Source organism: Leopardus geoffroyi, chromosome C3 (genome assembly GCF_018350155.1).
Source record: "Leopardus geoffroyi isolate Oge1 chromosome C3, O.geoffroyi_Oge1_pat1.0, whole genome shotgun sequence".
Taxonomy (NCBI): domain Eukaryota; kingdom Metazoa; phylum Chordata; class Mammalia; order Carnivora; family Felidae; genus Leopardus; species Leopardus geoffroyi.
Genome location: NC_059338.1, coordinates 53,109,474 through 53,126,247, shown reverse-complemented (window position 1 = coordinate 53,126,247; position 16,774 = coordinate 53,109,474). Strand labels below are relative to the sequence as shown.

The 16,774-nt window shown below is 37.2% G+C and overlaps 1 protein-coding gene across 9 annotated transcripts in view; it reads left to right on the top strand.

The window, feature by feature from the left end:
• The window catches only part of RABGAP1L (RAB GTPase activating protein 1 like), a 767,496-nt gene that overhangs the window by 101,390 nt on the left and 649,332 nt on the right, over positions 1-16,774 (top strand). For 7 of the 9 annotated variants that reach the window (XM_045452833.1, XM_045452836.1, XM_045452834.1 and 4 more), the window contains one exon: positions 14,879-14,945. The exons of 1 other annotated variant lie outside the window; for it this stretch is intronic. In XM_045452833.1, the coding sequence (XP_045308789.1) occupies positions 14,879-14,945 (67 nt within the window). Of the gene's footprint in view, positions 1-13,812; positions 13,834-14,878; positions 14,946-16,774 lie in introns of those variants that run through there. One more of the 9 variants, XM_045452840.1, reaches the window with a different exon arrangement.

Below are 16,774 nucleotides of genomic sequence, written 5' to 3'. Positions count from 1 at the left end.
ATTAAATTGAGCCAGTAGAGGGTGCTAGAGAGACACTGCAAAAGAAGGGTCTTCTCTTTTATGGTTCTGGTGCGATGTGGTGGTTGTTTCTTGCTCTAGCTGTAGGTTCTGGGATGTCCAGTGGTGCTGTGCTCCAGCTGTGCAGCCAGTGCATGCACTCCCTCCTCGAGCTCATAGTCCTAGTCCTGGTTCAGCAAGATCTTCCTGTGGACCTCCAGACACAGACACTGTGGACTTCGGGCCCTACACCATTCTGCCAGTGAACTGGCTCCAGGAGTTCTGATTTCCTTTATTTTTACTTGCCTACCTGCACCCAGTGGGCTGTGTCCTGCTTGCTTGTGGTCCAGCTTTGCCTGGGAAGTCTAGCAAACTTTGCCATCTACTGTGCTACAGTCCTACCTTTTGTAGTAAGCTGTTAGAATACCAGCTTTAGGGAGAGGATCCTCCTTCCAGGTTTGCTCTTTCTTGGTGTTCTCTCCCTCAGCCTTAGGGTATTCTTTAGAATTCTCTTTATAGTTACTCTCCTATTATAGTTAATAATTCCTTATAGTAAACTTTCCCTGTTCAAATTACCGTATTTTCTTTCCTAATTGGATTTCAATTGACTAATTGAATTAGTACCTAATAAAATCAACCAGTCCCATAAAGTTTCAAATACATTTCTGGGGACTGGGAAGAAAGTGGTTATTTTAGATATTTTTTTTTTTTGGTGTCATAATAGTAATAATGACAAGAATTAAAAACTAATGATTTCTACCCTATGTCCATTTCCACCCCGAGTGTTTAATGCACAGTTTTTTTCATACAAAAGAAGTCCTATAAAGTAAATTATCCTTTGGGTTAAATTTCTTAGTGTGTGGGGGAGGAAGCATGTTATTTTGCAGGGTGTCTTGGTATTCTTCCTAAAGCCTTATTCAGTTTGACTCCTCTGTATGATGTTTTTTGGTGGGGAGGGGCAAGGAGAGGTGTTAAGTATCTCTAGATATAATTATTTTACATTACTAGTAAGCATTATTTAAGTACTAATATTTTGTCCTTTATAATGGCAGTTCAGTTTTTTTTTTAAGATCTTTGGTTCATTTGAAGAGGGAGGAAGAACTACATAAAATGTTATTTTTGTATAGGAGAACATTAGGCAATTAACAAAAGTTAAATAAGTTACATGTGAAATTTTGTATTTGTGCTTTATTGATTTGGTCTTTTCTAACTGTTTTAATAAGTTTACTCACCTTTTTTATTCTCACATTTTCTTTCTTTTTCTTTCTTTTTCTTTCTTTGAATTTCTTTCTTTCCTTTTCTTTCTTCCTTTCCTTCTTTCCTTCTTTCTTTCTTTCTTCCTTTCTTCCTTTCTTTCCTTTCTTTCTCTCTCTTTCTCTCTCTTTCTCCCTCTTTCTCTTTCTCCTTCCTTCCTTCCTTCCTTCCTTCCTTCCTTCCTTCCTTCCTTCCTTCCTTCCTTCCTTCTTGTGTGTATGTGCACAGCAGGCAGGGTAGGGGCATAGGGAGAGCAAGAGAGGGAATCTTAAGCAGGCTGGCAGGCTGCCTGCCCAGTGCAGGGCTTGATTATGTGAGGCTCTGCCTTACAACTATGAGATCATGACCTGAGCCAAAATCAAGAGTCAGACACTTAACCAATTGAGCCACCCAGGTGCCCCACCTCATGTTCTTTTTCTAATTGCTACATGTTTTCTTTAAAGTTTATTATATATTTTGGCAAGTTATTTCATTATTCCACTATACTGTAGAAGATTCTTATTTTTTTCATAACTGATCAAAACTTTATATAGCTTGATTCAAGGTTTTTATTTATTTTTTTAAAGTTTATTTATTTTGAGAGAGAGTTCAATAAGGGGAGGGGGCACAGAGAAAGAGGGAGAGAGAGACTCCCAAGCAGGCTCCATGCTGTCAGTGCAGAGCCCAATGTAGGGCCTGATTTCACCAACTGTGAGATCATGACCCGAGCTGAAATCAAGAGTCAGGCACTTAACTGACTGAGCCACTCAGGAACCCCTAGTCAGAGACAGAGAGAGAGAGAGAGAGAGAGAGAGAGAGAGCGAGCGAGCAGGGGAGAGGGGCAGAGGGAGAGAATCTTTTTTTTTTTAAATTTTTTAAAAATGTTTATTTTTGAGACAGAGAGAGACAGAGCATGAATGGGGGAGGGGCAGAGAGAGAGGGAGACACAGAATCGGAAGCAGGCTCCAGGCTCTGAGCCATCAACCCAGAGCCTGACGTGGGGCTCGAACTCATGAACCGCGAGATTGTGACCTGAGCTGAAGTCGGACGCTCAACCGACTGAGCCACCCAGGCGCCCCAGAGGGAAAGAATCTTAACCAGGCTCCACACTCAGCACGGAGCCTGATGTAGGGGCTTGATCCCATGACCCTGGGATCATGACCTGAGCCAAAATCAAGAGTTGGATGCTCAACTGAGACACCGAGGTGCTCAAGTCTTTTAAATGGAATTGAACTCCTGAGGAATCTATATTATTTTACACACAGATGGCATTGTTTTATATTAAAGTTCTCTTAAAATGTAAATATCAAGATAGGGCTGTATAGAAGAGAGTTAATAAAGTAGGGCCGAAACTGCTATTCCTAAAGGTCTGCTTGTAGGGTTTGTTCTTCTTCTTCTTCTTTTTAGTGTTTGTTTATTTTTGAGAGAGAAAGAGAGAGAGAGGGAGAGAGAGAGAGAGAGAAAAAAGAACGTGAGCTTGGAGAGGGGGTGGGAGACACAGAATCTGAAGCAGGCTCCAGGCTCTGAGCTCTCAGTACAGAGCCCAGTGTGAGACTCAAACTCGTGAACTGCAAGATCATGACCTGAGCCGAAGTTGGACTCTCAACCTACTGAGCCACCCAGGCGCCCTGTAGGGTTGGTTCTGGAATGGCATCTGGAAACTTGGATTTCGGAGAGGTTCCCACCATTCCCAGAACTGTGCCTAAACTGTACAGCGTGATTTATGCTGAACACTTGCTCTCCTTCTGGAATCTGGAATTTTGTTATGTCCTAGGCAGAGGATGCTTGTATGACCAGCCCTCAGTAAAAACCTTGGGTACTGAGTCTCTCACTTGGCCCTGGTAAACAACTTTTCACACGTCTCATCTCATTGCTGGAGGAATTAAATGCATCCTCTGTGACTCCACAGGATGAGGACTCTGAACTTCACCCCTTGCGCCTTTTTTCCTGTGCTGATTTTGCTTTGTATCTGTTCATTCTTTTAAAAAAAAAATTTTTTTTTTAACGTTTATTTATTTTTGAGACAGAGAGAGACAGAGCATGAACAGGGGAGGGTCAGAGAGAGAGGGAGACACAGAATCTGAAACAGGCTCCAGGCTCTGAGCGGTCAGCACAGAGCCCGACGCGGGGCTCGAACTCACGGACTGCGAGATCATGACCTGAGCCGAAGTCGGACGCTTTAACCGACTGAGCCACCCAGGCGCCCCTGTATCTGTTCATTCTAATAAATCATAGCCATAAATGCAACTATGTGCTGAGTCCTGTGAGTCCTCCTAGCAAATCTTCGAACCTAGAGTGGTCTTGGGGACTCCAACACAAGAGCATTTTGCTATAAGTAGGTTTTCATGCAGGGACCACATCTAAGATTATTATTTCCTTTCTTGGGGATGTATGTCTGTGTAGCTTTTATTGATTGTAGAAAATAAGCTTTTGCCTAATTGAAAGTGTCTTTATTGAAGATATAGGACAGCTTTTTCAGACCTTGTCTTTTAGGGAGCAGTAGCATTTGTGAGATGAGGTTATGAGCTAATGCATAGTATATATATTTTTGGGTTTACAATTTCGCAAATTCGTTAACTGAGAGTGTCTTTGGATACGCAGCAGTAGTTACCTTTCCTCGATGCACTTCAAGTAAAAACTCCTCCACACTCATATAGTCTGTTCGCATTCCTATCCCCCATCAATAATAGGAAAGGGATGCCCAGAATTCCATGTTCCTCTGGTAGTACTGCCCCTTCCTTAACTCGTGCACCCTGGTTGTCCCAAACTGGAGTAAAGAAGGGTATTCCAGAGCTCTGCATGCTCTTGCCATGGTCCTTCTTCCTACCCTCAACCTTTAGCCTCACTGAATTTTGTTTCTGTTTTGGCTTTGTAAGACATCCAAGACTCTTGGGTTTTCCATCAATACTCAAATCCTGATCCCCACATGACTCTGTATATTCTGTCTTCTGACTCCTGTTGTCCATGTTTACCCAGCTTTTGGGACATTCCATTTTACACTCTGGAACTCATAGTCATCGTAAGCACAGTTTCTTTAATCTTCAACCTGATTCTGAATGTTGCCTTCACTTTATATAAACTGGGCTTGCCCTGAGTCTACTGCTTCTCAAGTGATGGCTGTTTTCTCTCCTCCCTTGCCTTTGTATCTTGGCCTGGAGATGTGTGAGTATCCTTTGAATGTCCTTGCTTCTTCCAGACTGTTTTCCTCTTCCCTCCTTAGAAACTCACAGCTTCAAATTTGATGCTCTCAGACTTTCCCATCTGCTAGCCTCTATTGTTGCAGTTATCTACACATCCTTGGGATTCCCATCATTCTTTGAAGATTTTAGCTCCTGGCTCACTGTCATTCTCCAATCATCAGGCTTTTCCTAAGTTATAGCAGTTTCACTATCTATATAGATGGTTTTTCTAATAACCTAGCTTCTTAGTTTTTTTGATCTCATTCTCTCCAAAGACCTTTCTTCCTCCCTACTTCAGCCACCTGTTTCAAGGGTCATAGTCTGGAATTTGTCATTACCATTGACTGTACTCCCTTCATAATCTTAGTATCAAGTATCCTACTGTCTGATCAGTACTTCTTATCTGTCTAATTCATTCTCATTTTCTCAATTCCATTAATTATTTGATCCCACTGAGACTAATAATCTATGGTCCTATCATGTTTTACTGTCCCTCACCCACTCACTTCATGATTTTACTTTTTTACTTGTCTCCATCCCAACTTAGATTCCATTATCTACCTTTATAAATTATTCCTTTATGTACTCCCACAACTCCCTTGCTCTCTTTTCCCTCTTTCTATTCCTCTGGCATATTCCCATCTCTGGTTAATTCTAGCTTTCTCCTTTGCACCAACACTTGTTATAACTGATGGCAGCTGGGAAAATAAACATATAACCATGCTGCTTGGCTTTACTTCAAATTCATGACCACAACCTCAGGTGTACTTTTGTGTTATTAGCATCCCTATTTCATTTTACTAGACAACCTATTTCATGTCTCTCCTAGGCTATTTCACATCTTCTGTTTAAAAGTGCATCAGGTCTTCTACATGTTTACTCTAAGCCAATTATCTCTTCTTATTTAAGATAATAGAAACAATAATAGAACTTTAGGTATTCCTATCACCTTGTCTGCCAATTTATCTCATCTGTACCATATATTCTGCCTTTTCTCTTATTACTTTGGATGAAATGTGCATGCTCTTATGGCAGGCTTTCTTCTTGTTTAGATTTTATTCTATGTCTCCTTCTTGATGACATTATTTTAGCGGTCTTTCCTCTACCGCACTTGCTTCTTAGTTACCTCATCCAATCGCTTTAAATATATGACTTCAAATATAGTCTATAAATGAATGACTTCTAAATTTTTAATCTCAAACCTGAGGTCTCTTCTGAATTCCAAATTTATATGAATATAGGTCCACAACTTTAGGATCTTCATTTGGCATTCGTTTGTTTGTTTATAGCAGCTTTATTCGTAATTGCCAAAAGTTGGAAGCACCCAAGATGACTTTTAGTATGTGAATGAATAAAGTACATGGAGGCAGTGGAATATTCAGCACTAAAAACAGGTGGCCTATCAAGCCGTGACAAGAAGGGACCTTCAAGGCATATTGCTATGAAAGAAGTCCATCTGAAAAGGCTACTGTGATGCCAAATGTATGACATTCTAGAAAAGGCAAACCTATGGAGACAGTAAAAAGATCGGTAGTCAGGATTTGGAAGGAAGGGAGTATTGAGTAGATGCAACATGAAAATTTAAGAGCAGTGAAACTATTTTGAAACTATCATGGTGGATATAGGTGGTCATTATATACTTGTCAAAGCCCAGAGACTGTATGACACAAAAAGTGCACCCTGTCATGAACTATGGCCTTTGGGTGATCAGGATAAGCCAATGTAGGTTCAACAAATGTACCACACTGGTGCAGGATGTTGATAGTAGAGGAAGGGGTTGGGGCAGTATTTCAGAACCCTGTACTTTCCGCTCAATTTTTCTGAAAGCCTAAAACTACTTAAAAAAAAAATCTAGTAATTAAAACAAAACTAAATTATATTCTGCGTAACTAAATATTTAAAGTAGCAGTAGCAGTCACTTCTTGGCAAACCTGAAGTACAGAGTCCGGACATTTATATCTGTACTCAAGGCATCAGGCAACACTGAGAATGGCTATGACACAGCACAGCAGTCGCTGGGGTGGAAGTCTACGTATCTGTGGGCTCTCCACCACTTATTCTTTATTAAGCTATGGCCATCTGAAGGGAATGGTGTTGGTGTGTTCAAACCAGGTCACTTCTCCTTCCCCACTGCAATGAATTGTTTCATCATTTTCTTATTTCTCTTAGCACATTCAGGGCGTAACATGTTATCTTCCGGGATGGGAAAGTGCAGGCGGGTAACGGGAAGAGGGAGGTCATCCTTTTGGGAGCATCAGGCCCGGGCCCGACCTGCATGGAGCTGCAGGCAAAGCCAACATTCTGTGTCTTACAAGAGAGTTCTGCCATGGACCACACAGCACTAGACACCAGAGGCTTGCAGCACAAAGATCTCAACAGAAGCAGGAATGGATTATGAATTCACAGCCTTAGATCGTTTGGCTCTTTGCAGTGGTTCTTGACTGTGCTGCCAACATGCCTTCCTGTGCTGAAGCTATCACTTCAACTGTATTAATTTCTTCCTCTTTCTCACTTTTCTTACAACTTTTCCAAATCCTTCATCTCTTGGCCACCATCTTGCATTTCCTCAGACATGACTGCAGTTTGGCCTTTGGTGATGTTTAGGAATATTCTGGTTTCTTTCAGAGTAAGCATGTTTCTGGAGCCTCACATAAACCTGTATTTTCCGGCCATCAGTACTCAAATTGTTGGCACCAGTTTTGCAGATTGTCCCAAGCCACTTTATTAACTGAAGGCAAATTGGTTGTCAAGGGAAGGATTGGTGTATTACAACAACCATTTTTGGGGAAAATCTTGAATTGTTCATTCATTTGAGGATGATGAACTTTGTCTCAGGTGTCTTCAGGCTGACTTATGAAGTTGGAAAAACACTTAGTTCCATTTGATGTTCTTCATCAGGCTCCTCATTAACTGGAACCAATGTGAGAACCACATTTTCTTCCTCTAATGTTGCCTCAGAGAAATTCTTGTTGTTTTCATAATTTGACTGCGACTTTTCTAGGAACGTTCAGAGGAAGGCAAAGCCAGTAATGTTAGGATATCTTCTGCTCACTCCTTTTCACCTCTTCATTTAGCATTTTAAGGTTGTTTGTTCAAAACTCAAACTCTTGATTCCCAGCCCTGTTCCAGACCTGTTCCTCCCATAGTCTCCCCTGTCTTACCAATTTGTAACTTGATCCTTCCATTGACTCAGGGTGAAAAACTTGGAGTCAGATCTTTCTTCCTGTACACCTAATTCCTCAGTAAATCATATCAGTTCTACTGCCAACTATATAAAGAAAGATAAAACTCCAGATGGAAGAGATAAAACAAAAATGTATCAATAGACATGGAAGAAAGTGTAGATGAAATAAAGAGTAGAAGAAAAAAAGGAAGTGAAATTAATAGCTGGGAAAAAAAAAAGCAGGGAATCCAGATGGAATCACTATTATTCTTTATATATATAATATATATATTATATATATAAAATACATTTTATGCTTATATATATTATGCATTTTATATTATATATATTTAAATGTTTATATATATACATATTTAAATGTGTGTGTGTGTGTGAGAGAGAGAGAGAGAGAGAGAGAGAGAGAGAGAAAGAGGACTTGAGGTGGGCTCTGTGCTGACAGAAGAGAACCCAGTTCAGGGCTTGAACTCATGAACTGTGAGACCATGACCTGAGCCAAATTCAGATGCTTAACCACTTAACCAACTGAGACACCCAGGTGTCCCTGGAATCACTTATTATTCTTATTCAGTAAAATTTGCTGAAGTTGTGTATGTTTTACATTTTCTCATATAATTTATAATTTTTTGCTGATCTTTGTCTCTACCTACATTTGATTTACCTTTGTGTAGGAGAAAACAAGCCCTTGTTAACCAGTAGTAGCTAGGGGGAAAATTTTTATTTTTTGCCATGCTTTGTGAGGTTTTTGAGTTGTGTTTACAGGTATATTCAGGTACATTCAATTATAAAAATACTTGCATTTTTGCTTTTATTTTTATTCCTATATCTGGTATATGCAAAAGCCTAAATAATGTATCATTATCCAGATTTCTTGTATTATTCCTACTGAATAGTAAAGCAAAATAATTGATTTACTAAATGTTTTTGGCAGTGATTAGGCCAAGTGTTAGATTTTGAAATTTATTGGTTTAATAATTTTTTAATTTTATATTTTCTATCTGACTATAGCTAAGTTCTCTTTTTATATTTGAAAGGTGTTAGTAAAAGTATTCATATTTGAAAATGGTTCTGCATTTCAAATTTCAATCCATTATAATGTGGGAGTTACTGCCCCTGGATGGTATGTTTGGAGGTTGTTGTATGTTCTTGAAGTTTACTGGTTGATAATTTAAAAAAGAGAAGAAAAAGACCTAAAAATATTACCTCTTCTTTAATAGCCTCTTTGTAGATTAAATTCTGTGTACTGATAGCAAATCTAAAGCAATCCCAAGCATCTATTTTAAATTATTTTTTTCCTAGTAATTAGTCCTAGTGTTCCAGGTAATCTTAGGGGGAAAGTAAAAATTTCCCACCTGAAGATTGGAAAGAAAAGAACAGCCAGTGTTTTAAACCTGTTTTGCTTACAAGTATAAAACTTAATGGAGAGACTTCTTCCTGTGACTGATGGCATTGAAGCTAGTAAAGTTCTTAAGATCACAACTGTGGAGTCTTTGATTTGGATTTGGATCCTGGCTCTACAATGACCTTGGCCAAGTTATTTAACTTGTCTGTGCTTCAGTTTCTAATGTGTAAGTTGTGAATAATACCTCTTAAGAATTTGAAGAGGAAAAAATTGGGTAATACCTGTGAAGTATTTGGAATAGTCCCTGACTCAGAATAAATGCTTAATAAATGCTTTTTGTTATTACTGTTGGTGGTATTATCACTAGTACCACAATCATGATCGTTACTGAGACTGTTTTGAGTGATAAGTGGAAATCAGAGTAGCCTGCAGAATCGGAGTAGACTGCTACATGAGAAGGCAAAGCTGTGGCTAGATTTTTTAGAACTTATGTGTATAGACAAGGAGGCATTATTTTACAGTTATGATAATGCACAAATTTATGTTACTTTGGTTTAGTTAAATAACACCAGTCCTGTAGCCACGTGGTTCAAATTTTTGTCACCATGGTATATTAATTTTGAGTGATTGTAGAAAGTGAAAACTTTGCTGTTAACTCTTCAGTGCACTGTCACTACATAAGTACAGGATCAGTGACCAGTCACATCACTTCATTCACATTCTGTTGATAGTGGTCACAGCGTATCTGTTGCTTAGTTAACTCTCAGACCACAGAGTGTGTTGTTGTGTTGCTCCTTACCGCTCAGTGGGAAACCTCCTGAACATTTCACAAAAATGGATAATTGAAAGAGTTGGCCAACAAAGATCAAAGTGCAGGAAAGAAATGGAAAGTGGTAATGTGGAAAGTGAAATTTCATGCAATCTTAGAAGATTTGGAAATGGTGACAGCAGAACGAGAACAGGACGAGACCTAAGCCCCGTGCGAAGTTGTGGTATGAGCCGTTCTGAAAAAGTCTGACGGACTCTGATGGACTCCATCATCTTTAAGTTCAGTAGGAATAGAAAGGTGCTTATGGTTGAAATGAAGCATTTACTTCTACTTTGGATGAAGACTGCAACAAAAACTAAAATTCTAGTTAGTTTTGCTAGCATTTACGCCAACATTTTGAAGTTAGTTGCCACATTGAATGGGAACGATAATTATAGGACTGGAGACGATGCAGTTTCTTAGCTAAGTTTTGGAAGAAATATGGTAGAAGCATGCTGTTAAAAACATTCATGCATCATGACAGGAAGCAGCAGTGAATAGTATGCATGTGGCATGGCAGAACCTTTAGTGCCCTGTACAAATAACTCTGCAGGATTTGAACAGGACGTAGATGGAATTAGAAAGGAATAGGACCACGGGAATGTTGACATTGCCACTATTCAGTGGAATCTAGATAGGCAGGCAGAGGATTAATCTAGCAGCATAAATAAAGTGGTTGTGATGAAAAAGATGAATGTCGCAGAGGAGGTGATGCCAGCAAAAGCTTCACATTAAAGGAGCCCTCAGAGACCTTTCATAACATTAAAAGTGCAAAGGAGAAAATATTGGAAGCTGATTCAGACTTAGAAAGGAACGTGAGTTCCTCAAAGAAAAGACGCTTACCCCATGTCGTGAATTGTATGAGAGGAAAGCAAGCACTGTTCAAGCTAGTCTTAATAATTGTTTCCAAAGAAGCAAAACACCTTAATTGTCAACATTTCTAAGTGCTTTAAGTTACAAGGGGCTAAATAAGTTTAATTTTTTTTCTCCATTTCTTTATATACTTAAAACTGACAGTAAAGAGTTTTTTAAAGTTTTGACAAAACAACAAAAAAGTTGTTTGCAAAACAATCATAATTTTTCCCATTGATTATAACATCGCTTTGTACAGTTTTGGCTTGTGTGGTTATTTTAATGGTTCCCCGTACTGTGCGCAGTGAGGAATACCTGTGTATCTATCTCTACTTGATCCCTTTAGTCAGGGAAAAGCAATCCCAACATTTCTCACCTGGAAGACTTTTCCAACTATCTTTTTTTTTTTTTTTTTAACTTCTTTAGTGTGAGACTGGGATTCTAGTTTTTTCAGAATTAAGCTTGTAGTGTGTTTGTATATTCTGAAAAGAAATCTAATTGACTTACAGCTTTTCTTTGTATTTCTGTTTACCTCCTTCTGACATACTGTCACTTTTCATTTTAACAACGAAAGTTCAGTTAAGAGACAGTGTTCCTTGACTGGTGTTGGTAGATGTTTGCCTCCTTTCCTTTTCCTTTCTTCCCTTCTTAATTTTTATCGGTAGTCTTCTAGCAGCATAAATGGAGGTAAATAGAATCCTAATCATTTGATGGACTAAAAGCAAAAGTAAAAAAATTCAGTTTCCTGTTGCAGGACGTTAACATACCATCTTTGTTTTTCTCACTTTTTTCCATTTCTGAAGTCTAAAGCAGTGCTAGATATGCTGAGTTTTGGTGATTGTATGGATGCTAACTTGCTGTTAAAAGCTCTGTTTTGAGTAAAAACTCATAGGTATTATGGAAGGCTAAACTTTCTCTCTTTCTTTTTAAGTTTTTTTTTTTTTTTTTTTTTTTTTTGAGAGAGAGAGACAGACAGACAGCATGAGTGGGGGAGGAACAGAGAGAGAGGGAGACCCAGAATCTGAAGCAGCCTCCAGGGTTTGAATTGTCAGCACAGAGCCCAATGGGGTGCTCAAACTCACAAACCGCAAGATTGTGACCTGAACCAAAGTGGATGCTTAACTGATTGAGCTACCCAGGCACCCCAGACTTTCTCTTCTTAATAGTGGCAATTGTAATAATAATTTATAATTGGCAGCTGCTTTATAGTTTACAGTGTATTTTCACCATGAGGTTTTTCATCTTTACATTAACAGTGAGCCTGTAAGCGATAACATTTGTATTTCAGAAATGTTGAAAGTGAGATGTTGCAGTGTATAACTTGTCCTGGGTCACATAAGGGATTTATAATCTTTTCTGATAGGCTAGGGAGACGACAGAGTTCAATGTATAGAAGACCAGCAGTTTTGGATCATGGATATGGACTTGCATCCCAGTCCTTTAACGTAATAGCTTTGTTCTGACAAATCACTTCTGCCTTCCTGAAAACAAGCTTTGTCATTTTTCATATGCAGATTGTCTTGAAATGTAAAATGCAGTAATATAGTAATGTCTGACTTAACTGGCTTGGCTCAGTTGGTTAAGCGTCTGTCTCTTGGTTTCGGCTCAGTCATGATCTCACAGATTTGTGAATTCGAGCCCTGTCTTGGGCTCTGTGCTGGCAGCACGGAGCCTGCTTGGGATTCTTTTTCCCCTCTCTTTCTACCCCTTCCCTGCTTGCGCTGTTGCTGTCTCTGTCTCTGTCTCTCTAAAAATAAATAAACTTAAGAAAAAGTTAAGTATCTGTTACAATTAATATAATAATATAATATCTCATTCTAAGGAGGTTTGATTGCAAGTTTTGGTCAGGTCAACTTATTTACTATATTATAAATAATGTTGGATATGCCTCATCTGTGCTTTATACAGCAGTCCTAGAACTTACCATATCAGGTTGTAATTCCCTGTTTACTTGTATTTTCCTCCTCCAGTAGACTGTGAACTGCTTGAGAAAACAGGTGTGATGGCAATTTTCTACATTATTTATAGAGTTAACAAGGAAAGGTTGAATTCTTTGACCTCCCCAATGAAACACTTAATATCTGCATTAGGTGTTTGTGGTACTAATAATATCTATCTAATTACTGACACATTATTCCTAATAGACCTCACTTGTCTCTGTAGGAAGCCTGATGTGCTTTAATGAAATATAATTTTGGAAATGACTAATACAGCTTGATGGAGAAAAATTGTGCAGTCTTCGTGTTGGAAGAACTTACTTAGAGTTCATATATTATACCTCTCCCATTTTCTAGAAGAGGAAGCAGAGGCTCAAGGGAGTTAGGTGCTTTCTCTAAGGTCACACTACTGGTTGGTGGCAGGATTTTTTGTTTATAACCCAGGAAAAGAGCAGCACATCAAAGATCATCAAAATAAAGTGAGAGCTGTTGCCATTTAAGGAAAACCTAAACTTCCAAGGCTCTTTTTGCAGTAGAATTTAACATAAGAATATTAAGAAAATATAAAATTGTACCAATTTTACCATTCACCTGCAAGTGCCTGGCAAAAAAAAAAAATGATGAAAAACTTTAAGTTTTCAAAAGAACAAAAAGGGATGCACACTAGATTGTTAACATTGGCTCTTAAGGGGGCTGACGTTAGAGAAAGGATAAATTATATTTTCTTTATATATTTTGGTATCCATTAATTTTTTACAATAAGTATATGATAGTTTTTAATTCAAAAACCCTATAATATACAAATCTGTTCTTAAAAAAGCCGTGAGAGATGCAAGCCAAAGCAAAGCATATGGTATTGTGAGAGAAGTCTTCTGACCTCATTGACCTGACTTCTTAGTAGAGGGGACCAAATTTTATATTTGAAAAAAAATTCACTCTTTGATTCTTGCTTAGCAAGTATTTAAGCAATAGTATAAGAAATAGTACAGTAAATTACATAATTAACATTTAATTTGTACAGTGTATATTATAGGAATTAATAGGGAGATTTTTTGTTGTAATTATATTAAAATTATGAATATTAAAGTATTTTTTAGTAGATTCCATTTTGTTCAGTGGTACAGTAATATGTTTGAACTTTATCTTTGTCATGTACTTGATCGATTTTGGATGCCAAAAGAGAACCATGAGCATGGTATCCTCAAGTACTCACAGGAAGTATATATTGTTTTACCACTTACTAGACTCATAATTGGGATAAAACTTATCTTGTTCATGGAAGAAAAAGCTGTGCTATTAGAAAGGTAAACTTTCAGAAAATAAAAAGGATCAGATTAAGTATTGATGTGTCAGCTGCCAGTATTTTGAAATGAAAAAAATCTTAACATATTTATTTACATTCTTTATCTCTGTATGAAATATTCCATAGCATATTTAAAAATTTTGGAGAGCTGCAATACAAACACTCTAGTAAGTGTGGCTATGCGTTGTTGGCAGAGGGATACTGAAGACAGATCACATTGCCTCTAGATTTATAAGACCTATTTAATAGGGAAAAGAATTTGAGTAAATTGTTAAATTTCTCTAGACTCTACTTTTCTTACCTAAAAGCAGAAATAATAATAGTCTAACAAAAATAAAAACGTTAGATTTAGCTGAATTTTAGAGCTTATGAAAATCCTTCACAAATAAAGTGGTAGTATTGATGGGATTCCTAAAGCTTCTCTAGCATCAGGAAACACAGAACAAAGTAAATAGTTAATCGTATATAGTATGTTGGATAATATCTTCACTAATATACTAATACATTTAGTAATGAGCTTCATATAACTTTTTTTTCAAACTTAAGGTTTAATAAATATTAACAGGCTACTCAGTGAAAGTGACTGTTAAAGGCCAGGGTAATTGTTTCTGTTAATCTGGCTTGATACAAAGAGAGAGCACAGTCTTATTTTTTTTTAATCTCCTTTTTCATTTAATTGGGTTGGTTGATTTTGATCTGTATGTTTAAAATAACTCCAAGGCAAATAGTCTCATTTCTACCTAGAAATTAATTCATATCTCACTACTATGTTTTGTTTCAGTCAGTAATTTGTGGCCATTTTATCACAGTTTCTGATCATTGGTAATACTTTACATGTAGAAATAAAGATCTGGGAATTTAGATAACTTATTTCTATGTGATTTTATTATGTACCTTAATGAATTCTTTTTTTGTGGTATTTCTTTAAAAAAACCTAAAGCTACTTGTAAATACAGAGCTCAGATTGTGTAGTTATTATAAAAACTGGGCTTCTATATATTCTTGATACCTTATTTGTCCTTTTTTTTCCCCCCCAATATTTTCAGATGTTTTGGAATGTTATTAAGCCCAGGTCGAAACGTGAAGAACAGTGACATGCATTTACTGGATATGGTAATGATAATCTTAAGCACATTAACCAAGTATAGATGATAGTTATTTTATATTTTAGAAGTATTTTCTATTTAAAGATTTTGTCATATTGTCAAAATTGTTTCTAACTTTCAGCTGTGTGGTAGTACTAATTAGATTTGGAAACCCAAACTTAAAATTACTTATGAAGGAGAGATTTAGGAAAATTTCCACCAAAAAATCATATGCTAAATGAAAGCAAATAAAAGCATAGTGTTATGACAATGTCCATCTATTCATCTATTTAGGTTTTTAGGAAGATAATCTTTTCTTTGAGCCAAAAATAAGAAGTACATGATTATAACAGGCATGCTTAGAGTGAATATGGTGCCTTTCATTTATTTTAATGCACTATTATTATTTGAGGACTGTGATGAATGCTTTTGTTTTCTTTAAAGCACTTCCATTTTTGAATTTATGCTCCTTGGTAACCTGTCCTTAGCAAAGTATATTTACCGTAGTTGTATTTGTTTAAGGAGTGTTCTTGAAGGTTAATATATATTCGCAAGTTGATGTTTGATGTGAAAATAGTATACTATCTTTTAAACAAAAATATTGTACTTAATGAAAACATTTACTTTGTGATTTAGAAATGTAGGAAATAGAGTATTAGGTATAAAGTAGTTAAGTATAAAGTGACTTGACTGAGATTTTTTACACTTACTGATAGATAACAAGCACTACGTGTTTTCATCTTTTCAGCTGAGTTTTACAGATGTCAATTAAATATCATCAATTACGTCAACTTTTTAGAGTTATTCCCTGGTAATGTCACATTGATTTTCTAGTGGCCCTACAATGGTTCGTTGAACCTTTTTTTGAATACATAATTGTGTGGCAAGCATTGTGTGGAGTTCTGGGCTTATAGCTATGGTAAAACATAGCTCTTACCATGTGTGGGTTCATAGATTTGTGATGGAAGCAGATTCTTAAGTGTGTAACTACAGCAGTGGGTTAAGTGCTCTTCTAGATTGGTACAGTGAGCCACAGAAATACAGAGGAAGCATTGCACAGATAGGTAAGGTAAGAACAAACCAGTTCCACTGAATGTGAAAACAAGTCAGCTTTCTTCCATCGCTCTGTACAACCTACCAGTAATACAAGTGGTTTTACCTAAGGCAAGTCATAGCATTTTGGAGTCCTGACAATTCCATAAGGAGGTAGTTTAGGAACATGTAATACAAGTTCCTAGGTCTTAGTCATGGTCTTTTGGAGTTTAAAAGATTAAGGTGAATCACTGGCAGAGAAACCTAAATGCAGATTATAGAATTACAGACTGGCATTGAACTTCCTGGTCTTGAGTGTCTTTGGCAGAGCAGTCCTCCACTTTGAAGAGTCCATGTTGAAATCAAAGGGTTCGTCAGCATTGAAGCTTCTGTACAACAAATAGTTGGTAAAATTGGGAGGGTTTGTGTTTGCAGTTATCAGTAGTTGTGATTTATTACTGATCTTTGTGCTATCTTACTACATGGTTATTGAGCTTTGACTAGACCACATCTCATAAAATGGAACTTATTACCTTATAATGGAAACTATGGGACAGTTCTGATTATTACGAAGTCAATTCTTTGTAATTACCAGAAGTCCTATCCCTTATAAGTTAGCCTAATTAGCCTTAGTTCTTCCCTCTAGAGCAAGATGTTATGTTCTTCTATGACTCGTTTAATTATGTGAACACTTTGAAAACAAATTTCACTTTCTTGCACTTTTGTTTCTGACAGACTTTGAAAAATCCTACAATTGTATTTAGTTTCACAATTTGTGAGACTTTTCTTTTTATCTTGAACAATTTTTAAGAATGCTAACTTTTC